This window comes from Egretta garzetta, unplaced genomic scaffold, assembly GCF_000687185.1.
Source record: "Egretta garzetta isolate BGI_Z169 unplaced genomic scaffold, ASM68718v1 scaffold708, whole genome shotgun sequence".
In the NCBI taxonomy this organism is placed as follows: Eukaryota; Metazoa; Chordata; class Aves; order Pelecaniformes; family Ardeidae; genus Egretta; species Egretta garzetta.
In genome coordinates, this window is record NW_009260485.1 from 84404 (window position 1) to 110015 (window position 25612).

Here is a 25612-nt window from a genome sequence, read left to right on the forward strand (position 1 = left end):
CCATTTGTATTTCTGGAGTGACAGGGGGATCTCAACAGCTAACTGTATTGGAAGCCAAAGTGAGCCTAACCAGGAATGAGTGGCAAAGGCACCCCATTGTGACTGGCCCAGATGCTCCGTGCATCCTTGGCATAGACTATCTCAGGAGAGTTATTTCAAGGACCCAAAAGTGTACCAGTGGGCTTTTGGTATAGCTGCCTTGGAGGCAGAGAAAATTAAACAGCTGTCCACCTTGCCCAGTCACTTGGAGGACTCTTCGGTTATGGGGTTGCTGAAGGTCACAGAGCAACAGGTGCTGATGGCTACTACAACAGTTCACCATCAGCAATATCACACCAGCCGAGACTCTCTGATTCCTATCCATGAGCTTATTTGTCAACTTGAGAGCCAAGGAATGATCAAAGCCATGGACTGAATGAAGTCAACAGATATTTTAGAGGGATGGCTCATGGACTGAGGGCATGATATCTGTGTGTATATATGAAAAGACAGGGAAAGTAATGGTGATTAATTGGGATGTATTGGAAAGTGTGGGACCTGGGCATAATGTAGATGGTATAGAATAAGGGGTGGGTACTGTCCTGGTTTCAGCTGGGATAGGGTTTATTTTCTTCCTAGTAGCTGGCACAGTGCTGTGTTTTGGATTTATGATCAGAGGAATGTTGATAACACGCTGATTTTTTGGTTGTTGCCAAGTAGTGCTTAGACTAGTCAAGGACTTTTTCAGCTTCACATACCCTGCCAGCAAGAAGCTGGGAGGGGGCCCAGCCAGGACAGCTGACCCCAACTGGCCAAAGAGATTACATACTGCGTGACTTCATGCTCAGTATATAAACTGGGGGGAGTAGGCTGTGGGGGCAGTGATTGCTGCTCAGGGACAGGCTGGGCATAGGTTGGCAGGTGGGGAGCAATTGCATTGTGCGTCACTTATTTTGTATATTATTATTATTGATGATATCATTATTATTATTACCACCTTCCTTTTCTGTCCTATTAAACTGTCTTTATCTCAACCCACAAATTTGACTCTTTTTTTTTTTTTTTTTCCAATTCTCTCCCCTGTCCTACTGGGGGGAGTGGGGGGGTGGGAGTGAGCGAATGGCTGTGTGGTGTTTAGCTTACTGCCTTAGTTTAAACCACAACAGACACTATTTAGAAAAATAACTTTGTTAACTATGGTGAAGTTTCAATATTTGTATTGGATAAACTGAATGTTTTAATTGCTTGTGCCATATTATAATGTTGTTCTGTAATAATGCAAGCCATAGAAGTATGTATATATTTATTTCTTTGTGTGTTTACTGTTTTCACAGACACTTCCTTTGGGTCTGGGAGGTGGACAGCTCTTTACCTGGACTGATGGCTTGAAAAGGAAGGACTGGCATGATTATGAAAGCATTCAAAAAGATGCTATGCGTTCAGGTATACATAAATTCAGAGCAAATTTAAGTGGTTTATTCATTCCTTCTCCATATGGTTATTTTTTATTTTAAGTCAGCTAAAAAGCATTCCTAACTGCTGTTTTTTGATTATAGCATGTCACAAGGGCATACTGTTCTGAACTGAGGGGTCAAACCAAGCACAAATACCTTATCTCTGAAAATAGCCAAGTGAAAATAAAAATAATGTGTTTCATTCTAATAGCTGTATAACAACTACCAGAAAATGAGAAAGAAGTACTGTTAACAAATATTTTTCAGGTTGAAATCAGTTATACTGTGACCAAATATAAGCAAAAGTGTTGGTTTCCAAAGGGACATATGTTACTGCTGAAGCTGAGTTGTCCCTAAATCAGTGGATAAAATCTGAGCCCAGTACCTATAACTGTCAAGAACGTCCAAGGTTATGTTAGGAACAAACTTTGACCCTTTTACCATTGTCGAACTTGGATCCTTTAGTGTTGCTAAAGCTACTTCACTTCATTCTGACAGTCTGAAATTATTTGAAAATGGCAGCAAATTGTATTTGCAGATACACTGAAGGACACTTTGTTACAGTGAGTAATGTAATTTTAATGTACCTTCGCGTGCTGCATGCCGTATGTGCAAAGAAAGGTTTGCGTTCTTTCTGTCATCAGAGCATGTTCAGATTTGAATCTCTCTTTTATAATATAATTTACAACTATTCCACATAAGATGAATTCAATTAAAAGGAAGGAAGGGAAACAGCAGTTGAATTGCACCTTAATCAGTGTCTGGAAGTCATTATTTTACAAAGGCCAATCTACTATTATAAAATAAATTATGCTGTCTTGATCCCACTGTCAGAAGGCAGCCAACACCTCCCTCAAAATACCTCTATAACTGAATCCCATTGACAGATTCGTAAGACTTGATAAGTATTTAATTTTGCAGGGGCCTGAACCAGTAAAATATTTCAAGTGTAGGTTAATTTTATAAAGCATTTTTCCCTTTCTCTTTTGAATCTTTTTGATCACTGTCTTTGTTTTGGCTGAGATAGAGTTTATTTTCTTCCTAGTAGCTGGCACAGTGCTGTGTTTTGGATTTAAGATGAGAATATTGATAACTCACTGATGTTTTTGTTGTTGCAAAGTAGTGCTTAGACTAGTCAAGGACATTTTCAGCTTCCCCTGCTCTGCCAGGTGCACAAGAATCTGGGAGGGGGCCCAGCCAGGACAGCTGACCCCAAGTGGCCAAAGGGGCCAGTATGATGTCATGCTGAACAGAAAAACTGGGGGGAGTTGGCCAGGAGGGCACAGCCGCTCCTTGGAAACTGGCTGGGCATAGGTTGGCAGGTGGTGAGCAATTGCACTGTGCATCACTTATTTTGTATATTCTTTTATCATTATTATTATTATTTTCCCTTCCTTTTCTATTGTATTACATTGTCTTTATATCAGGCCGTGGGTTTTACTTTTTTTCCCCGATTCTCTGCCCCATCCTATTTGCATGGCAGGGAGTGAGGGAACCACTGTGTGGTGTTCAGCTGCCTGCCGGCTTAAACCACGACAATCACTAACTAAAAAAATTATCCTTCCCTCCCACATGTGCTTAGCAGGAAAAAAGGTGGGGAGGGGGATGAAGGTAGTCTAGGCATCTTAGGAGTTGTCAGATCAGTGTTGTGTTCCAAATTGCTAAGTGTAAAAGGACAGATATCCGAGAGAGAAGGTACAAACAGAAGGAGCGTGTATGTAGAAACATGCACATATGTAGGGAATATTACATTATCTCGTTAGAATGGACCTTTTTAAAGGATGTGCACTGACGCTTTGGTGGTTTACTTCTGGTTACTGAGTACGTAATGTGGACCCCATATGTTTTGGAAAATAAACAGTAACACTTAACATTATCTCATGGATAGCTGTAGCATTAGCAGTGTAATGAAATCCATTGCATGGAGTCAGATAAGAAATTAGCAAAACATGTTATGTAGCTCTGTAATTCCCAGTCCTACTCCTAACATTATAACTGTAGTAGAACGCCCTACCTAGTATGTGAATATTTTTTCCAGTAAGCTTCTATTCTTGGTAATAATATTACTACATTAATGTAAAGTATTCTGACTTATTTATGCTTTTATGGGCTTCCTTGTGATAGTGTTTGCTAAGTTTAACCATTTAAAAAATCTTTTTTAATTATTTCTATCTGTTGTTATTATTCATTAGATTAAATTCACTTCTAATGATTTTTTTCTTTGAAAATCACAATATAGTAATACCAATGCAAAACTAGAGTATCTCAGTGCACTCTTTCGTGACATACTATATAATTTCTTTCTCTAATAACAAAACAAAATATAGCTGAAAGCAAATTTTAGTTAAAAATCAATCTGAAGGTGCAAAAATAACACCAGTGAAAGGGCTTCTCAGGACATTTCAGAAAAGGCAGTGGATGCTCATTACATGGAAAACAAGAAAGGACTAAAGTGTTTTTTTTAATTCAGTTTAGCTGATTATCTGTAAAGCTTACAATTTCCTAAGCGTTGGGAATGTGAAGTTCATAAATCTAGTTATGGAGAGATGCTAGTTTCTCTATAGCTAGTTTTTCTGTTTCAAGGCCAAATATTTTGTTCCCCTTTTATTCCACCAAATCAAAATTGATGTTCCTGAATTTGAGTGGTCTATCCTCAGTGGGAATCATGCAGTTATTTTAAAGCTAAAGAGGAAAGCCATTTACAAGACATGTAGAAAAATAATACCTTTTCTATTTATTTCAAGTATTCTAGCTCATCCTTTTTGGCTCTAAAATTACAAATGGTCTTGGGTATAAATTCTGAGGTGAGCTCATGATACTTTTGGTTTTGTGGGGCTATGTTGGACCACCTGAGGTTCAAATGTATGTTTGTGATGTTCCTGTCATCAGTTCACATTCTGTTAGCCTGATGATGGTACTTGAGATGGACTGAAGTGAATAATGGGGTGACAAGGCTTTACATGTATAAGCTCCTGATGTAGCCAAAATTTAATTAATATTCAAAGACTCTTGTGGAGACGGAGGCTTCAATAACTGGTACTACCTTTTCAACTTCTCACTTACATGAAATTTGCTCATGGTATAGAACCTTCCAAGGTCAGTTCCCTTCAGCTGGAATTATTTGCTGAAGTCCCTTTGAGTGGAAAACAGCCTTGTGGGCTTCCCACCTAAGAAGACAAAGGAGGTTACAGATGCAATCACACCATAGCTGCTGTTTACCACCACTGTTCCGTCAGCGAGGGTCTGAATCTCTCTAGTGTCCACTTGTGTCACACGTAGTTTTTATTTAACGTTGTTTGATAGCTTAGAGTCCCACTGTGTAGGTTATCAGTTTTACAGCAGAAGACATTAACTAGTAGCTACACCTGTAATCTAAAGACCTGTGATATGTATTCATGGTGGGTATTTCATGTGATGAGGTACTTTTGGAAATTACATATCTTGTGCTTTAAGAATAGGAGAAGCACATCTGAAGCTGTTTCACATAGCAAAGTCCAGGCAAGCCTCTTGAAATGTGCGTAAGATTACATCTAGACTTGGATATCAGATCGCCTTTTTTTAGTGCCCTTGGGGATTCTTACTCTTCTAAATGCAAACGCAATGTACTCTTACTGGATATATATATGTGTGTGTGTGTGTGTGTGTGTGTGTATTCTGCTCCACTGCTAATGACATCACAGAAATAAATGAGCTCCTCAAGGAGGTACACCAGTGTAAGATATCACAGCTGGTATGGCCTGTAGTTAAGGCAACAGTCTGGAAGTCTATAAATTTAAGTATAATTTCCAGTTTTCTCACAGGTATTTAATTTTCTCTGTGACCTGATTTCTTGGAAAGAGAGAACACTTTCTGGCTCTCTTAAGAATGTTGTAGGATATTGTTTCTTACTGGTGGAGAAAATGCAAAGCAGTCTTTGGAGTCATAATTCCTTAACAGCTAATTTTTCCAATAGCCACCTGTACCCTAGTAAGAATCTGTAAATTAGCATGTGATGTGGGACTGCACTGCTGTCAGTTTTGCTTATCACAGCAAGGTCCAGTAGGCTATGCGCAGGTTTCTCCAAGATACTGCCGTGATCTTACTGATATTGTTACACAGATGCACAAAACATCTACACCTATGCCCAGCTGTATCTTGTGAAGCAGAATGCCTACTGTACAGCCACCACTGAAAAGAAATTGTCATCCAGTCTGCTTGGATATTCCTCTATGACTTCAACCCACGGGTATTTTTGATTTAGAAAAGAAAAAATGCCAACTCTACAATCAACAACTTGCATTTTCTGAAGTTAACTGGACACACAGATAGGTTAAAAATTCAGATACAGTTGCTATGTGAGTGATTCCTTCATCTCCAGAAATGATGATGCAATACTGGCACAAATGGTTACAATTTAATAAATGGTTTCTTAGTAGTCAAATGCAAGGTCAGTGAAACAGGTAACTCCGGCCATCCCAGATAGGTCATTTTCTTGCAAAGATTAAATGACTTGGGGATCTGCAGGTTATTTGTGATGTGTTTTCTGCCATGAATGAAAAGATTGAAGTGGTCCTAGATAGATATGAAAAGCAATTAATTTACATGGTACTGGTAGAAGTATTGTTTAGTCAGTCAATGTAAATGGAATGCCCAACCTTTCTTAAGAAAATGATGTATGGATCTTTGCTGAAAAAGAACATTACATTGAAAGCATTATGATGTTTAGTGTTGATGTTTTCCAATTAAGAATTCCCAATTTTTGTTTCAAAAATTATGTTTTATCTTAGAACTTGATTGTTTTAAAATCCCCAGAATGGAATGTTGTTTTGTGGTGTTGTTTTGTTTTGTTTTTTAAATCTCCTGGAGTTTTTTTTTCTTTGTTTAGAAAATAGGAAATCAGTTATTAATGTGTTCCTGTTGCCTACCTTGCCTGTACAGAACTTTTGGAAATCACAGGGCAGCCAGGTGAGACACAGGAATTATATTGGTCCAGATGGTTGAGAGATGAGTCTGTTATGCTTGAGAAGCTTCCCCATGCTTACTTGTATTGCTGAAGGTTGTTCTTTAGTTCTTACCAGTGCCTATTCCCTCTGTTACTGGAAGGAACGGCTGCACCTAGATACACTGTTGTATTTAGGAAATGCATTTCTTGCTCTTTTGAGATACTTCGATAAATAACCTTTCATATAGCCAGATTTGTCATCCTATACCTATTGTAACTGCAGGTATTCCATATTTAAAATTTCTAATTCTGTCTGGAATCTTCATAGTTCTCTGATCACCATGAAAGAATGATTTTGGCAGGTTATTGTATATTTTTTTGTATGCTATGATGTTTAGTCTTGCTTTTTTACTATGAGTTAGGAAAGCCACCAGAACTACTTCTCTAATACTAATTAATTTGCTGCTCTACTTGTAGCTTACTTCTCTTTCACAAGTTTTTAATGCAGTTTCAACATTTTCAATCTGTTTGAGTGGAAATAAAAACTTGCAAAACAGTTCTAAGGATTTTAGTTGGTTAATATTGATACATGAATGCAAGAAGCCAATAGCGGGAATGTGCTGTTGGGTTGCAGAAGTACTAATTGCTATACTGTTGGTAGAACAGGGAAGTTAGCCAATTAGTTGACAGTTATCCAAGCCCTGATTTACTCAAAAGCAGAAAGGAGCATTTAATGACTTATATTAAATGTACTGCTCATCAGTACAGAATAGACAGAGTGAAATGAAAATTATTTTGTTCAGTCATCCCAATCACTTCCATTTCCCCCAAATATTATTCTGCCATTACCTCAAAACCAGTGACTGAAATATAGAAAAGGAATGCAAATGTTTACCTTAAAAAACAAATAAGTGAACAAAAGCCCCTTCTTGACTAAACGGTTCTGATTGATAGATACTTTAGGATGAAAAAAAATAGAAGTTCTCTTGTTTCCACTTTCTGATGTAACCCCTTAAGTCAATCAGATATTACAATGGAGGCGTCGGGAACAGAATAAGCTACTCAGAGAAACTGACTTTATTGGAGCTGATATGTCATGCCATCTTTTTGACAAGAAATCAGCATTTAAACTAAGAGTTTTTTCTATTAATTTACTTTCCTCTGGGAATACAACTGATGACATGCCTTAATGAAGAACATGCTTAATTTGCATTAAAAAAATATGAGAACTATAAGGAAATGCAAATCTTACATCTGTCATAATTTTTGTTTCAGCAAGTAGTAAACAATGTCTTAATGTGTATCAGAAGAGCATTCTTGCCTTGCAGTTCAGAGTTGTGAGTGCACCCTGTGTAAGCACAGCTTGCTTAGTAATAACCTAGGTAACTACCAGTACGGCTATTAGTTCAGCGACAGCAACACTGATTGCATCAGGGCAGTGTAAGTTTGCCTGCATCTCTGGATATTGACATCCTGGATGCTGAAGCCCTTGGTATTGCCATTTATCAGCTACTGACTTGGCAAGTTTCTTTGTTTCATCAGAGATCTCCCTACTTCCCTTTGGTTGCCTGCGGAGGGCTCTGTGGACATGTCCATCAATGTGTTCATTTCAGGAGCATGGCAACGGTTGTGCACCAGTGGCCACTGATTTTCCATGCTTTCTGTGCAGAACTGGGAGTCGGAGATGCCTGAATGCTCCCATGAGGGATGAAATTCACAGGAGAGAGCCATGAAGGCCTAATGTAGTAATTCAAAAGCATCTATGAAAAGAAATTCTGTGGATTCCACCTCTATCTTTATGTCGTGGGTAGTGAGACTAAGAGTCCTAAAGAATCAGTCAATGTAATTGTTACTCCATTTCTGGAAGTTATTGTATCTATTTCCTTCAAGAAATTCTCAGCTGTATGTGCTCATCAATTACGAGTAATAGCAGTAATGATGAATTATAGAACTTCTCAGAGTAGAGGAAGGATTTTAACGTTTTATTCTTGGGCTTTTCAAGAAGTACAGGTTGAATGTTTATATTTAAATATAGTGCTATTTCTGGTCATGAATAGCTATTTCTAACTACAAATGATAGCTTTCCCATTGTAAAATACTGCGAAAGGCGAACTGGAGGAATAGAAAAATGGAAACTTTCTAGCTGAGCAGAACTAATAGAAAACAAAAAATAAGGTTTCATTTCTGATTTTTTAATCAATTCTATTAATGAAATCAATAGCCTATAAAGTGATGTAGAAAGACTGCATACTGCAATTTTTGTAGTGGTTTTTTGTTTTCAATTTCTGTTTTATGTTGTTTTGGAAAGAAGGCATTTCAAAGGACTGTTCTTTAAATACTGTCTTTTTGGTTTTTTCTTCACAATGGTTTGGAGAGATTTTTTGACTGCTTGCATGTGTATGCTGAAATGATGATGTTCTATGAGGGGCATTGAAAATTCACTGTAATTGAAAGCAAATTTATGAGAGCGTGGTAACAGGTAAGGAGCTGTGTTTATAGAACTAAATATAAATTTATTAAAACCTTTGTCTTCAAAATAAATTGGTTAAGGAATTGATAAAGTGACTTCTAAGATGTGGCTGTCAATACTTTGGCATTTGACTGCTGATCCATTTTGCTCCTGTCTGCTAATAAGATCTCAGAGGAAAAAACTTTTAGAATGTACTATGTCGCCCAATGGTTATCGCAGCAGTTACTGAGCCATGTGCACAGTCTTTGTTCCTCCTATTTATATATTTAAATAGCATGTGGAAGCCTTATATGGAGGGAAGGAATTGAAGGTTTTCTTTCCTATATTCAGTATAGTCTTTACCTTTCTGCTTCTTCAAAATGTTATCTTGACTGGGAGAAGGGGATTTTAAAGATCTTGACCTTTACATGCCTCAGTGCAGGCATTTCATAAAGATTAGTTCTATAAAATACCAGACAGTATGTTCTATAGTTCTACAAACAAACGTTCATACAGATTAGTTCTATAAACAAACTAAACAGAGACATTGAAAAAGAAGTGAACTGTATATGTTTGTGATGAAAATGGGAATATAATGAAACTCTAATCTTGGGTTGGAATGTTAAAAGGAGGCAAGAAAATCAAGAGTGCTTTTGTAGAGCAGTAAAATGCAGTAAACACCTGAGATGTGACTTCTATATGACCTGAAGGAATTGTGCACTGGTGATTTTTTTCCCATCACTTCTGTTCAAGAATTTTTGAGAATGAAGTGCTGTAGAATGATTCCCCCAAACTTCTGTGGTTAATCCTTATAATTTTGAACAGTGCCCATTCTTAAATTCAGAAGGACTTGTCAAAGCAAAGCCAAGTGCCAGAGTGCCTCTAGAAGATATGAGGCACCATCATACAAATAGTGATATTAAATGTAATTCCCTATTGGTTATGAAAAAATTAATTCTGTGGTACTTATACAGAGAAATATAATCAAAGTTGCACAGGGAAAGAAGTGTATACTAAAATATTGATTTACTTATCCCATATTTCAGATGGGATTTTACACTGGGAATTCTGTCAGCATTATATATTAAACAAATTTACTAAATTTAATTTAAGCTTCTGAACTTGCAACTCCTTTAGAAAAAATTTGAGAACTTGCAATGTGATTGGAAATGTAGTGGTAGCCAAGGTCTCAATAAACAGTCTTAACCTAATTGTTCATAGCATTAATCATGAATATGCTTCATGCAGTTTACAGTGTATTGTTTTGTAAAAGGGAAAACTGTTCATCAGTTTATCTTAATGCAAGTCTGACATGATTAAAAAATTCTAAAATGTGATGTTAGTTATTGCGTGTCAAGGGGACAGCATGTAAAGGATATATAATATGAAAGAGATGGTTACAATCTACTGCAGTTACATGAAGTGTTTTACGTATTAAACCACATTTGCTCTGTAAATATAAAGTGCCCTAGACTATGGTCTGATTCTATCACTCTTACTTAAGCTTAACGTCCTATTGAAAGCAGTGGGATCAGTTTGGAGGCAGGTGCCCAGCACAAATAGGGGTGTTAGACTCTCAAATAGTGATTTGGAAAGATAAATTTTTCAGTGGTGCCTTCTCCAGAAGTTTAAACCCTGATATCTAGAAAATATGGTTTGTTTGGTGGGGGTTTTTTCCCAAAAAATATGATTTGTTTGGGGTTTTTTTCAGAAGTGCTTAAGTTTTTTGCTGGACAACTACCAACTTGCTCCTCAGATTGTGGAGTGGCATCTCACATTATTATTTAAGCAGAGATTTGGGGTTAGTACACACCCCCGCTGGATCTCAAGTTACAACCTAATATTACGTGGCTGCAGAAGCAGCCAGGAAGTGTAAGGCTGTGGCGGTATAGCATTGGTCTCCGTCAGAAAGCTGTGCACATGATAGAACTAACTCTTGCCACTTACATCTAGATGTAAAAAGGAGTTTATGCGTGACTGTAACTCAGGCTTCTTTTTAAAACACAGGTGGTCTCAGTACTCACAGCAAAGATTTGAGGTGCTTCTTGTGGTTGAAGTTAACTACATTCTTCCCCTGTTCTTCCCTTTCTCTCCACTCCCCCACCCCCAGCCCCTGCCTTTGAGAACTCATCCATATAATGTAATTAGTAAGCAAATTTTTAAGGACTACCAGAGAGGACAAGGAAGGGGGAACAGAGTTCATAATACATCCCTTAGACTCATATTAATTAGAGCACTGAAAATAATCTTCAGCATACCCTTCTGTACTGGGCATTGCCATGTTGATTTTTACCATGATAGGCAGAAAGAAAATTGTGTTTCCAGTAGCTTGGCAAAAAATGTCTATGACTGCACCATAAACCAATGGTACACATTCTAGCTTGAAACTCATGTCCAGATTTCAGGAAGTGCTCTGCTACAAAAATTATTAAAGTTGCTAGTCTTTCATCTTTTTCTATATTTTCATCTGGGGGAGGAAGCATAACGTCAAATCCTTAACAGACCAAACTCTCCTCTCTAGTACCTTCTCCCCTTGTGTTTGAATGTTGATCTCAATGCTTACACAATTTTTAAAAGAAAAGAGAGGAACAAGCAGGCCAAAGCAAAAATAAAATTTAAAGAAAACACCAATAAGCAGATGCCAGATTGCCTTGTGATAGTCCCGAGTGTATTATTACACCTTCTGTATGGTGGTGAAGATTTGCTGGTGGATTCACATTGGTCTAAGTGATGAAGTCCTGATGTTGGTGAGTAATTTAATGTGTAATACTTGAGGGTTTAATAGAGTTGCTGCCTGGAAGTAAGTGAAAAAGAAGGGAAACTTGACTTTAGAAGTTTTGGGGCTTTTTTAGGGGGGCAGTGTGTGTATGTGAGAGGAGGTCTGAGCTCAAACCTGTCTTTAATTTGTCACTTGTAGTCTAGGAAGATGTCCTGGGTTTGGGCACTGCTAGCACCCTCTTATCTTTCTCCTTTTGCTTAAACTTTTTCAGGACTATCTAAATGAAATTTAATAGGAGTTCATCTGTAGATACTAGGTTTCTTTTTGTAAAAAAAAATATATATATATTTTGTAGTAATTCTGGAAAAGAAATTTTATTTGGATAGTCTTCAAAAACATGTGGCTCATTTGCAGGGAGAGTTTGAAATGAACAGCTGAGAGACCTTCAGATAGACCTGGTTTTATGTGGAAGGAGAAGGAGAACTCTGTAGACCATGTAAATTCAGTTGGTTATCTCTTGTGATAGGTGTAAAAATGATCAAGTTTGGCAGTTCAGGGCAATTACTGCTTGACTCCGTGGCACAAAGAAGCACTGTTTTCTTCTGTATTTCAGTTTCCAGTTGTTGCTTGTTTTGCTATGAAAAACCCAATTCAGAGAAGAAGGGGGAAATGAATCCTGACTAAACTGTGGCAAAAATGCTGGAACAAGAACTTGACAGCAATTACAGCATATCAAGACCATATTTTTCAATTCAGAAGCAATGAGAAGAGGGAATTTTTCCTTACTACTTTTGTGTCATCTTTTAAGTTTAAAACATGGAATAAGCTGCTGTCAACCAGCTTTAAAGACTATTTCTTTTAAAGATTTAAGGAAGACATTATTTTAACCTGAATCCAGGTTGAAAGACCCGTAAGAGGAACTTCAGTTTTAAAGCTTTGCCAAATGGTTGACCAAGACTTTTTTGGGTCTAATCTAGATAATACTTGAGGGAATTTGCTATCAGCGTATTATGCTGGTGCTGCATATTACCTGCACACCAGTCGGTAACCTTGTGCGTTACAGACTTCATAATCTAGAATAACCATGATGACAATCACAAGCACACCATTCCGAAGATATTAGAAAGCTCTTTATGCTCTAAAGCTCACCAGTTGCTTTCCTTAACATTGCAATTATTAAGGTTCTTCAAATAATGTATTGCTATATGATACAGTCTTATGTGCTTCTATTTGACTTGATGTTGTAAACTTAGTTTTTTCATGTATGGAAAATACAGTTTAGCAGAAGACACAGTTAACTTCATTAACATAATTTTGGAGTATTTTTTAGCCTTTTGGCCTTCAAAAGGCTGACAAGATGTTTAGGTTTAACAAAAAAAAAACCAAAACAAAAAAAAAAAACCCAAACCAAACCAAAACAATAAATTGTGCCTACTTTCCTGGCATAGCTTTTTTTCTTTTGAGGGTATGAATTAAGTTCACAAGTACAAAAGCCTAGTATAGTTATCTCAATGCAGTTTTTGACTTAAGTATGTGTAAGGTGACTTTCCTTTCTTCTCCTTCCTGTTTTCATTAAACAAGCTGACAGAGGAAAATTATTGGACTGGTGAAACAATTTGCATGACATCCAGTCAGTATATACGAAAAGGCAGAGATATATTATTGTTTTGCTATAATTTGGCTTATAGACATAGCTCATCAAATGATGCTCTGTAATCACTGCTGCTCAAGGAACACGGCTACCTTTTTGGCTGTAGTTATGTGACACAAAGTCATCTGCCATCCATGCTTGCATTGCAGTGGTATCTGGGAGAATCTGTCCTCTGTCTAACACAAAGGAAGTTAAAAAGAAACCACGTTTCTAGGAGTGGCATTTTGTTCTGCCAACCTGCGTGAAAGTTCTGTTCTCTACAAGCTGGAAACAAACTCTCTTTTTATGCAATCTTAACTAAAAAGCCTGCAGGTGATGTTGAAATGTGAATAGTAAGACATGTCAGGAAATTCAATGATAAAAAAAAATAACTTTAATGCTTAGATTAAAAAAAAAAATCAAGATATATTTTTAAATTGCATTATCATTATTCTTAAAACATGGAGACAGTCTTGCTTTTGTTATTTGTCAGTTAATTTACTCTGAAAAGATGTTTGTATTTATATTTTTTAATAATAGCTAAAGTAATTTCAGGGTACCCTATTTTCAGGTTACTTCTATTTTACAAGCTGATTAATCACATAGCATGTATGTGTTTTGGAAGCTTTGGTCAATGTCTGTGAGGCTACTGATACTTCTAGTCGCTCCTTGAATTGTTCTTCCGTGGCAGCTTACAAAAGGTGAGACTGATCCTGAAGCACAATGAGTACTGGTGTATAAATTGGGGAAGGAGTAGTCTCCAGGGGATAAGGTAGCAGACAGTGAGGAGAAGCCGATTCCCTTGTCCTCCTAGGTCTGTTTTCCTGCTATTTCGAAGGAAAGGCTATTCTGGTTATTGAATACTTCGAGTCACACTTCAGGGATTTTATAATTGAGAGACTAATAATGCCATGCAAATAATTAAAAGAAGCCTCTAAATAAATAACATGTTCGTTTATTTGGGTTTTTTGATATATTGTGTTCCGAGCTTTTACTAAAGCAGTTATGCTGGGATGAATTCCAAACTTCACATGCTTCAGAAAGAAGAGTGAAAGCTGTGAGCTGTTAAAGTTCTAGAGGGCTGATATTTTAATTAGCTGCTCTTAATCAGTAAGTTAAAGAAGTTACTAACGTACTGCCACTTCAGTATGGTATTTAAATGACTTTTTTCCCCCCATTTATATATCCATCAACTTTTTTTTTAAAGTTTGTAATAAACTGTGATACAGACCATGTTTTCATATGGCTTTTTCTGAGGAATCTGAAGTCTTACGGAAGTTATGAGACCCTGAACATTTCTTGGCAATGTCCTATACTCAAGTAATGTCTTTCCGTTTTGTATCAGTTTTATTTAGTGGATTACACATCTCAAAAATGCTAATAAGGGTACCGATAAAAGGATAGATTCTTGGCTACAATTTTAGTCCCCTGGTGTAGTTCAGTTCTGACCTATCATTTGAGGGAAACTTAATCTAAAGGTTGTAAAAACTAAGTTAAGGAGCTAAATCTCCATTTTGAGCAGGTCCTTTAATGATAATCCTTGAGGGTAGCTGTCTCTCTGAATGCCTGGATGAAGAACAGTTTATGTTTTCAAATATTTCTTGCTCAACTGATAGAAATTAAAGGGAAAAGAAAGAAGGAAAGGAAAGGATTGGAAGGTTTCTCATTGCTTAGTGTAAAATTATATATGTGCCACATAGGGATGTTTTTTATTCTTTCATTTATTTTTAGCAAAGACTCTTACAAGACGTATTGAAGGATAGATTATTTCAATAAGCTTACATGTATTTCATGCATTTTCACAGACCATCTGGATGATGAATCTATTGTAAAGAAAGTGAGCTCATGACTAGTGATTTCTGTCAGCAACAAGTCTGATTTTAGCAAAAGCATGATGGATTTTGGAAAATACATTTTGTAAATATAACTCAAAAAATCAAGACTCACTAATTGGAATGAATATCAAAAATTGAAAACATTTTGAAATGCCAAATGTACCTTATACAGAAAGTCTTCCTCTGTGTAACATCAATTCTTAATCCAGCCTAAGTCCTCTGTCATGATTTCTCTCAATGGTAATACTACACAGTGAGGCTTTTAATTATTTTGAAGGTCTGGGTTTACTATTTAAGTAAGTACAGGAAAAATTAACTTCAACATGTGAATAAACATTTTCTGTAAGTTAAAGCATAGCAAATGAATGCAGAGATGAATTAATGGCAACAAAGTAGACAAGCTAAGTGTGGTTTTTGGTTTTGTTTGGTTTGTTTTTCTCTGGAAAATATGAGGAACAATGATTTCTTTCTGTTTTTCTAGTTTCACATATACTTGACAAATTAAAAGGTGAAATTTCTGGTAATGCATCTAAACCAAAACCTACAGTTTAAGTTAATCTCAGCTTTATGTCCTGTTCTTCTGTTACCTGTGGTTGTGGAGGGCTAGGTAAGTGTGCATGCTTGCTCTCTTAGCATGGTTACTGAAGATCCCCTCCCTTCTCCTCAAATACTGGATTTATTGAGGGGCTTTTGATCATACAGACAAAAGTAGAATTGAGAATTACTGTGTGCTATGTAAATACACCATGAAAATCTGCATAATAGAATTTAACATTTTTTAATTTTTCTCAGTGAGAAGGAAATTTGTAGGGACTTGCTTCATATACATCTGAAAGTTCAAGCTGTGTGCATGTAAGACTTTTTGGGTTGATACTTGAAACTTTTTTCTGTCTATGATAAAATGAGAAAGTATTGTTTTGGTTCACAAACAGGATTTTCAAATTAGATGTCTATCATTTGATAATGTTAGTTAAGTTTTGTCATTTATATAAGATTTCAAAAAACAGAGACTGTAATTTTAAAAGTTTCTTTTTCAAAATATATTTTTGATTTGCTTCTTTTAACCCAGACATCAACAAAATCGAAGAAATTTGGCAAATACTTTTGACTGAATCCAAACATCAGTTTTCAGCAAATTAACTTTTTAAAAAAAGTTGAGATAAATATTTAGTTGGGTTCTGTAGGTGATGAGTTGTCTTTTTGAATAGAAAATACTGTAAACTAATTAGTTGAAAATCTGTTCAGTTCATGGCTGAAGGCAATTTTTTGAGTCTCCACATCTGCTTCTGCTTGATAACGTAGCATAGATTGACTAGAAATTTCAGTCAACTGTACAGGAAATTTACTCAAATTTGTGTCAGGGATTTGAAAAATAGTTGGCATTAGTTAGACTCCTCTTATTCAGAAAGAGGCGATCAATGGCAAGGGAAGAAAAGGTCTGTCTAGAGCTGTACTCATAGCAGGTCAACCATTAAGTTTAGTTCTCATTACCACAAGAATGTCAGTCAGTTGTAAGGGTCTTTCAAATGAAGAATGTGTTTTAAACCACAAAATGAATTATAAAAGGCAATATTAATGATTGCACATTAGTGGTGTCTTGTAAGAAGAGGGGAAGGCAGTCACTGGGAAGTGCGGTAGTGGTGAGTATGTGCAGCAGTATATGTAGTATTGAACAAGTTTTCAGAAGAGTAATGTGTGCCTGATTTGCTAAAAAAAAAACTTGAAAAGGAGAAGAGTGTTACTTTGGATGTGGTAGAAAAAAATTCATTATGTTTTAAGTAAAGCAGAAGGACTTAGGTAGATCAATCCCAAGAACTTGACATAACTTGGGTTTCAGGTTTTTGTCTGCCATAAATCTACCTTGCTGTATATTAACATGTTAGTTCAGTTCCCTGGGTTTATATTAGAATCATAGAATCTTCTAGGTTGGAAAAGACCTTTAAGATCATCAAGTCCAACCATTAACCTAGCACTGCCATCCCACCACTAAACCATGTCCCTAAGCGCCTCATCTACCTTTCTTTTAAATATCTCCAGGGATGGGGACTCGACCACCTCCCTGGGCAGCCCATTCCAGAGCCTGACAACCCTTTCTGTGAAGAAATTTTTCCTGCTGTCTAACCTAAACCTGCCCTGGCGCAACTTCAGACCATTTCCCCTCATCCTATTGTCCGTTACCAGGGAGAAGAGACCGACCCCCACCTCACTACAGCCTCCTTTCAGGCAGTAGAGGGTGATAAGGTCTCCCCTCAGCCTCCTGTTCTCCAGACTAATATTGCCTGTCTTGAGGATAATTCTATTATCTCTGAATTTGTGGGGGTAGGGTGTCTGGGTTTTTTTATTAGACCACGTAATTATTTGCGCATTCAGCTTCAGTTTCATATTAAACTAATTATCATCTGAGAAATATGGCATTGTATTTTATAATGTATAGATCCATGTGGACCTGACAAAGCAATAAAATACATATGTACTACCTGAGGAAGTTACCTTCTTGGCCTTGAGTGTGCAAACTCCGCCTGCGTATGAGCACTCATCTCAGCTTTACAGAAGTAAGAAGGGTGGCCTTGTCACTGAGTCACTCTGTGGGGAATCAGGTGGCATAGTTCTTCTTCCCGGGTCTGTCTCCAACTTCAACTGTGAATATTTATTATCTCCGTATGTAAGAATGGATTTTTTTTTTTTTTCTGGTATGGGTCTTACGGTGTAAATCTAAATTTGTTGGGAGCTGTGACAGCTCATGTATTCTTTCTCTGTAGGAGAAACTCTAGTGACTACATGATTACACACTGTTGACTATAGCTAAATTCCCTTTTACAGTTTATTCTATCTTCTTTGTGCAACAGCCACAAAGCCAGCTTCTAGAGCTAGCTTAGGTTGAATTCATGAAAAAAAAAAAAAGAAAAAAATTAAATAACTCCTATTAATAGATTTGTTCTGTGAAACATCCAGTTTATTTTCCTACGATGGTATGTGGTGAATGACACATTGTTTTAATGTGTTGTAGAATGAAGAAAAAAAGGGGGAGGGAAAAGTCTCGTGTTAATTACAGCTCTTAGAACCCTGTCATTTTGTATTTCTGGGCTTTCTAAAACTGTACCTACGCAACTGTAATTCTGCAGGAACTTTGTGGAGCTGTTTAGTTCCTGTATATACCATGTTAGTAACACTTTAGTTTGAGCATTTGCAAGAGATCAGCTTGGAGACATGCATAAATTATAGAAAACCCACTGGTACTAGAGGCTATCAGAATGCCATTCTTGATGCAGCTTGTGTGAATTAATTTATTTAGAGCACTGAAACAAACATCTTGTCACAATTAGTAGATTTTTCTTTTTTTGTCAGGTAATCTTGTTCCATAGTAGGTCCTTTTTATCCTAGGAGGTTGTTCAGTTACTGAACCAAACTGTGAAGCCTTTTTTATGGTTGAGTTGTGTTTCTCACGTGCTTCCTCATTCAGTGTTTGGCTCCAATTAATGGTCTACAGCCAGTCTGTTCTAATGTTAAATGAAAAAACATCCCAGTGGCTGTGGCATTTGGTGATAAGTAGTTAGACTAAATAGAAGATGTACTGTGCATCCCTTGGCTACAGAGTTATGATTAGATTCAGCTCAGCCTGCAGAATGCTACTGAGGATGTTGTGGCTCTGCTGTAGTGATAGAGCAACTCATATCAAAACAGCATGTGTTGCTGTTTGTCTAGCATTGTATACCACGGCATTCTAAATACACTGGACATACCAAATAGTACGGTCTTTTTTTTTTTTTTCCTTCATTTTTTTTCCCTAGAATTGTTGAAGTGGGAAAGGCGGTAGAATGAGTCTTTCTGCCTGCCAAGCCATTGTAGTCCTTGCAGCAAGTGTTAATAGCAGCAAGAACATTCTTTTTAAAACCTGTTTATTTTTGTGAAGTGTTTGTTCAAGCCTTCAGACAATTTACTTTTCAGAGTTCGTATGCAGTCACCCTTCTGCTGAAAGACAACAATGCCACTGGTTAACCTCATGATGTATTTTAAAGCAATCACGTTCCCCACACGCACTGTATTTTACTCCATAATGCATATGTTGGAAATTCAGAAGCTGCATTTTTAATGTTTCAAATGGATGAAGAAGGTGAGGGATACACTTTTCTAATGTTCCATAAAGCACAGGCTATAAGATTTAGGAATTAATTACTGTTTGAGAAAGTTCACATATTTAAGATAAAGCACAGTGTCTTGATTTCAAATAACCAAAATGAAATGAGTGGTATAAAAGTTACAAGCAGAGTTGGGTTGTTCCAACTGTTAGCTGTATAATGCACTTTTTCTGCTAGGCCATAACTGCTAACAGCAAGGGCCAGGTTGAAATTTAAAGTGATATCTAGTAAAATGCCTAGATACCTGCAAAAATTAATCTCAAGAGCACTGAGCTCATTTTTTCTTCTTGAAAATTAATTGACTCCGCAAAAAATAGTTTATTAAAGATAAACAAATATCATATAGGGCTAATTCCTTAAGTATAATAATTTTGCAGTCTTCTTTGGCAAAGTAACAGCTAGGCCAGATGATTGTTCCCCACTCCTGAACTCAAACCTTCCTTACTTTTGGGAACTGTGGAGTCCTGCATTGCAGCAAGGCCCACTTCAAGTTGCCAGAGCTTTGATGATGCAACCTGGGGCTTCTGCCACTCTGCCAGACGTTGCTGTTTCTTGCTCCACTTGCTACGCTGCTTCGTTCTTCTGCTCACCACTACTACTGCTCTTCTAGTCTTTCAGCTGCCCTGCCTCACTGCTGTGTCTTTTGGTAGCAGTTTTTGTTGAATCAGCTTTTAGGAAGAGTGTGTGAAGCACTACCATGCCCTTAGTGTATACGGACCACTGGTAATCAGCTTCTCCCACTTCATGGACTCTTAAAATCTCATGCCACCTTTTTCTTTTTATTCTGACACAGAAGTTATGATCTTAGATTAAGAGTCAGCCCAGGCCTGGTTAGTCCATGGAAATCTGGAAATAGTGTCTAATGCCATTAAAAAGTTGTATTTTATAATTATTTGTTTTCACTTTGATATGCATTTCTTTTTAGGAAATGCTTCTCAAGCATAGTAAGACCAAATATGTAAAATAAGTACATTCTGGATGTTCCCATTTGTCCCTTTTGACTCCTTTCTCTCCAGGAAATGCTCTTCCATTACCTACCTCCTACCCAGTATGGGATTTCTTTTTGTTGAGGGGTGGGGGAATGCTTCACTGCAGTAAGTGTAGATCTCATTTCTGCATTACCAACAGGTTCCTTTAATTTCTATCTCGTAAATAACGAGCAAACATAAAGATTCAAGTACAGTACAGTATGAATGTACTCTTTCAATTTTTTTAAGGAGCATAGTCTTCTCTCTTCTCTGGTTTGTTTTTTTGGTTTTTTTTTTTTTGTTGGAGTGTGGCTTTTTTTAAGTTCTAGATGTAAGCAGGCAGTGAAATAACAATATTTAAAGTTATATATTTTTATTGCTTTTTCTCCCAAACTATGCTATTTGTATGAATCCATTCCTGAAGGTAGAGGCAGTTCAGTTCATACTTTTTCCGGAAACCATCATGTTACTGTAATACCAGTCCTGAAAGGACAAGACCTCATGTTTGGTCCCAATAATATTTCTATACCACTTGCTGAGGACTATGTGGTCCTTGAAGAGAAATCCTGTATGTGCTACTGGCACCTGAAGGTTAATAAAGTAGTAGGAATTTGAATACTTTCTACCAGAAAACTGGAGTGAATTTTGAATTGTTTGTTTTCTGTAGTTGTTTGATATTGAAACAGTAATAAATAAATTTTGTTATATATTTATAAAGAAATTATTTATTCTTGCTTATAAATGTATTGTTCAGGATTTACTTGACAGGATTTTTATTTTTCCCAAATGCATAAGTAAGATTTGATTACAGCTGTGTCTGTAAAGCTAAGGAAAAGCCTTTTATATTGCCTCAGACCTTGACAGTTATGTAATAAATAATTAAAAGTATTGTAAATCATACTGCAAAGGCTTTCCAAGCTGTTACCAGATAGCATAGCAAAACAATAGAACCAATAGGCATTTTTGATCCAGTTTCCGTTTGATGTAAAATCAATTAAATTGCTTTCCTATAAATTTGACTCATGAAGTTGTACAATTAGTGGGATACTCTGAGAAGTTTGGGAAAAGTAGAAGAGACTTGTGATAAACACATTTCGATTTCTGCTACAACTTTTTTTGCCTTTGAGGAAGAATATAATTACAGCAACTTATCTTCAGTCCTCCTCCTATTTCTTGTAGAGTTCATAGAAATCTGCAGTTGGGATCGACCTCACTATGTGACCAGATTGGTATCAGTAATCTCTCTGAGGCATGGTATCACTCCTTTCTCAGATATGTATGGCTCCCACAGCTCCCTGGATTGCTTACCCCATTGTTTCACTACTTTTATGGTTAGAAAAATGTTCTTCTTTTCCTCCAGAAAAGCCGTAACTTACATATATACACACACACACACATATATATATAAAATATATATATACACACATTTTTTACTACTTGGATAGTCCTCTTTAATATGAAGGCAATTCATTTCATTTGAGGCATGTTTGGATTTAATTTTCTCACTCTGTAACAAGTCAGCAAAGAACGTTCTTTCATGCATTTCTTGACTGAAAATCTTCACACTTTTTAGTGGAAATGAATATAAACTTGCCAAACCACAAAACGCATTTGTTCAAAGCAAGCAGTTCCTTCCCTTGTATGAAAGGAGAAAGTAATTTGATAAAAAAAACTTCCTTTCCCCCCTTTTCTCTCAAAGACTAGTCTGTACTAGTCCCTGACTTGACTTTTGAACTAATTTTAGATTAAAAAAAAATGTTTGCCCACATGTCTTCTAAAGGTTTCAAAATACAGAATTTGGAGATAGGATGAGAACTCCACCACATGTAGATATGCCAGAAGAAGCTGAGACATTTACTGTCAAAAATAAAAAGAAATTTTATGCATTTATCAAGTCACCTCTGTTCAAGATAATTTAACCGGTATTTTAGCAGATGTGCTACACTGTGCCATCCTGTCTGTAAGGATAAGGAAGAATTAGGAAGAACATTCTTCTGTTTGCACTCAAATGGAAATTCATTTCTCAAAAAAGCAGAATGTGGTGGGAGTCTGAATTGATAATCTGTTATGCTTATTAATCAAAATAATATGAAGTCCATCTTCACAGCGCAAAATGGCAAACTTGTATTATATAGCTGTGCATTAAGCAAATTCAGAAATGATGTAAAAGATATTACAGATTGCTTTAAACACAGTTTTTGCCCTCTGACTTGGCCGGTTGCTCTCTGACTCCCATATCAGGGAGCATAAAAGGTTATTGTGAAAAAATCTCTGTGGCAAGAAGGTGAAAGATGATGTCTGACTCAGTGTTTTTATTCAGATTATGATCTTTATTTCCCCTTTTGCTTCTTGCACTTTTTTTTTTTGTTTTGAAACTGATGTGTGACTGCATTCATTTTGAATTTTTGTTCCTCTGTCTACCCTTGCTAAGAAATAGAATCACTCTCCCCCCGTGGGACTTCAGTGCTGTATTGGAATATTGCTCTAGGATAAGATTAGATATCTGTTCTCCCCATGAGAACTTTCATGAGAGAGGATGAGCTCTGAGTTTATGTGTGCTGAACACAGACAACATTGTACTAGATTAGATATTTAGGGGTAATAGACAAAATTGCTAATACACTTCTAAAAAAAAGGCAGAAGTATCTCATCCAAAATAATGAGATGCACTGTAAGCAAGATGACTTACTTATTTGTTGGTTCATGTATTAAAATAAACTCCTTTTATTTAGTAAAGCACTTAGCACATGGAGAATTCTTACTCCCTATTACAAATCTTACTGGATTAAAAGATGCTTGAACGCTTGAATTAAAAAGTATGCTTAAATATGTTTATGAACTATAGTTTTAACTTGATGTGACTGTGAAGTCTTGCCTGAGCAAACTAATAGCAATGAATATAAACAGTAAATAAAGCAGCTTTGTACATGGTTCTTCCCCACAGACACTGAATGGCTTGTGTTCTTTATCCACTTAGTTTCCTGTGTTAAGATGTCAAGCAATCACTTAACTTCCTTTAACTTATATGGCAAAGCCAATCTTTCTTACCATGCTTGTTGAATCATAAATGATGTTAATGTGATTTATAAAAAAAAAACCAAAATCCAAAACAAATGCCAGAAGACCAGAACCTGTTGCAATGTGTTTTGTTGTTTATAATTTTAAGCAATGTCCCCTATCCATTGCTTGCAGAAGTAGTGCAGATCTCCTGTTGTGTGTTCAAATTAATGTACAGCTTATATATTTTGCCAACAATAGCCCTGTTTTCTTTAGAATTACTATACCTGGCAACTGCACGAACATGGCTGACCCAGAGCCATTATTCTGGTATTACACATTTGTACTGAATATACAGAATGTTTTTTTATTTTCTTGTCTCGCCCCAATCCTCTTCCCTTCATGCCATCTGCTGAACAAGAGACTTTATTCTCCTTCTGCTGTATCTGTATTTAATATAAGCAGAAGGTGCTTTAGCTGAGGTGTCCTTGAACCATCATTTATCACCACTTGTCAAGCATAAAACTTAAAACCTTTAGGTTTAGGTATAGAGTGTATTGTTTCCTAGGAGACAGTAACATCCCTGAGTGGGGCTAAAAAAGCCTTGTAGGGCATCTGATATTTGGCCAAACCAGTGCTTCATCTGGATGGCTATATCATCTTACTTTACCATTTTTTTAATCTGAATATCTATGGAGAAGCATTTGAGATGGTGTATTAAACCCCTTACAATACAATAATACTAAGCAATGTAGAGATGTCAACTCCAAAACCGTCATAGTGCTTTAAGAAAAAAAAAAAAAATCTAGCATATTTTCAAAATGTTGCTTACGTTGAGTGCTGAGTTAAAAATCAGTGTAATAACTCTGCAATCACAAAGGTTAGACAGCACTGTATGAATTAGAGAGTGCTATTAGGGTTCCCACGCAATGGAGCATATTGATGGGATTTTGGGGCCCAGGTTGAATATATGCATCATTCTCATGCTTTTGGGTTCTTCCTCTCCTTTTCCCTCCTCCTTAAAGAAATCAACATCCAAGTATCTGAACTAAAACTTCTGAATATCCTTAGTTTCTGGGGTTATTTATCTGGTATAGATAGTGCTCCTCTCTTCCTCAGCCATGTGGGAGTTTGATACACAGTTAAGGAGTGCCTAACTGACCAACTTGCTATACGGGGGGGAGGGGGAGGGAAGGATGCACCATCATACTGAGTTGCTTTTATCCATCACATTTTAGTGAGCCCCCCCTTTAAACTCAAAGAGGCCAAAAATTTGCCATCAGGCATTTTCACTTTCTCTGTTCCCTACAATACTTTATAGCCCCGATGCACTTTCTGAATTGCTATTTTGCCTTCAGGCAGAACAAACAGTATAGGAAGGCTTATATCTGTCTATCAATCAGTTTAAAGTAGCCTTCTGGTGTTAAACTCCTTCATGCTCTTTTTCATGAGAATTTTATTATTCTTGCATTGTGAAGTTTCCCCTTGTCACCCTGGCATTTTAGGTAAACTTTTGGATAGGCCAGCTCCAAACCAGTATGCAGTGATGGCAATTTCCATCAGTCATGTAGGAAAGCAAATCAGTGACAGCAGAGAGTTTTAATATGCTTATGATAATTTGTAATACTGAGGAGACTCATAGATGGAAATTTTCTGTATAAAGGGAACCCTTCAGGCCTACTGATTATCCAAAAGTTGTACTTTTTTTTTTTTTTTATACTAATCTTTCTAAGTTCCCTATTTCTCTCCTTCTAAGGAGAAAAATGGTGTCTTTTTACCTGAGCTCTTTTAGAGAAGTTAGCCAACTGCTTTCAGCTGGATCTGTTAGATGACCACCTGATCTCTAGCTAATCAGGAGGAACTGCAGGGTGAGAGAGCAAGCAAACAAGAAAGCTGGGATAAATATCCCCTGGATTCACAAAAGCCTACAAGCCTCTGTTAGTGCTTGAGGGGAGTCTTTTAGAAATTTTCTGTATAAAGGGAACCCTTCAGGCCTACTGATTATCCAAAAGTTGTACTTTTTTTTTTTTTTTTTAATACTAATCTTCTAAGTTCCCTATTTCTCTCCTTCTAAGGAGAAAAATGGTGTCTTTTTACCTGAGCTCTTTTAGAGAAGTTAGCCAACTGCTTTCAGCTGGATCTGTTAGATGACCACCTGATCTCTAGCTAATCAGGAGGAACTGCAGGGTGAGAGAGCAAGCAAACAAGAAAGCTGGGATAAATATCCCCTGGATTCACAAAAGCCTACAAGCCTCTGTTAGTGCTTGAGGTGTGTATTTTAATAGAGTGTTAGGGGGAAGAGTCATGCTTCGCAACCAATGGACATCATCTATCTGGACTTCTGCAAAGCCTTTGACACGGTCCCCCACAACATCCTTCTCTCTAAATTGGAGAGCTATGGATTTGATGGGTGGATTGTTGGGTGGATAAGGAACTGGCTGGATGATCACATCCAGAGGGTAGTGGTCAATGGCTCGATGTCTGGATGGAGACCGGTGATGAGTGGTGTCCCTCAGGGGTCCGT

General features: G+C 36.9%; 1 protein-coding gene across 1 annotated transcript in view; it reads left to right on the forward strand.

Moving 5' to 3' along the window:
• Positions 1 to 1313: 1313 nt before the first annotated feature.
• GALNTL6 (polypeptide N-acetylgalactosaminyltransferase like 6) overlaps positions 1314 to 25612 on the forward strand; it is a gene marked incomplete at its 5' end in the record, with an annotated part of 319890 nt that continues 295591 nt past the window's right edge. The window contains one exon of the mRNA XM_009644200.2: positions 1314 to 1422. Coding sequence (XP_009642495.1) covers positions 1314 to 1422 — 109 coding nt within the window. The remainder of the gene's footprint in view (positions 1423 to 25612) is intronic.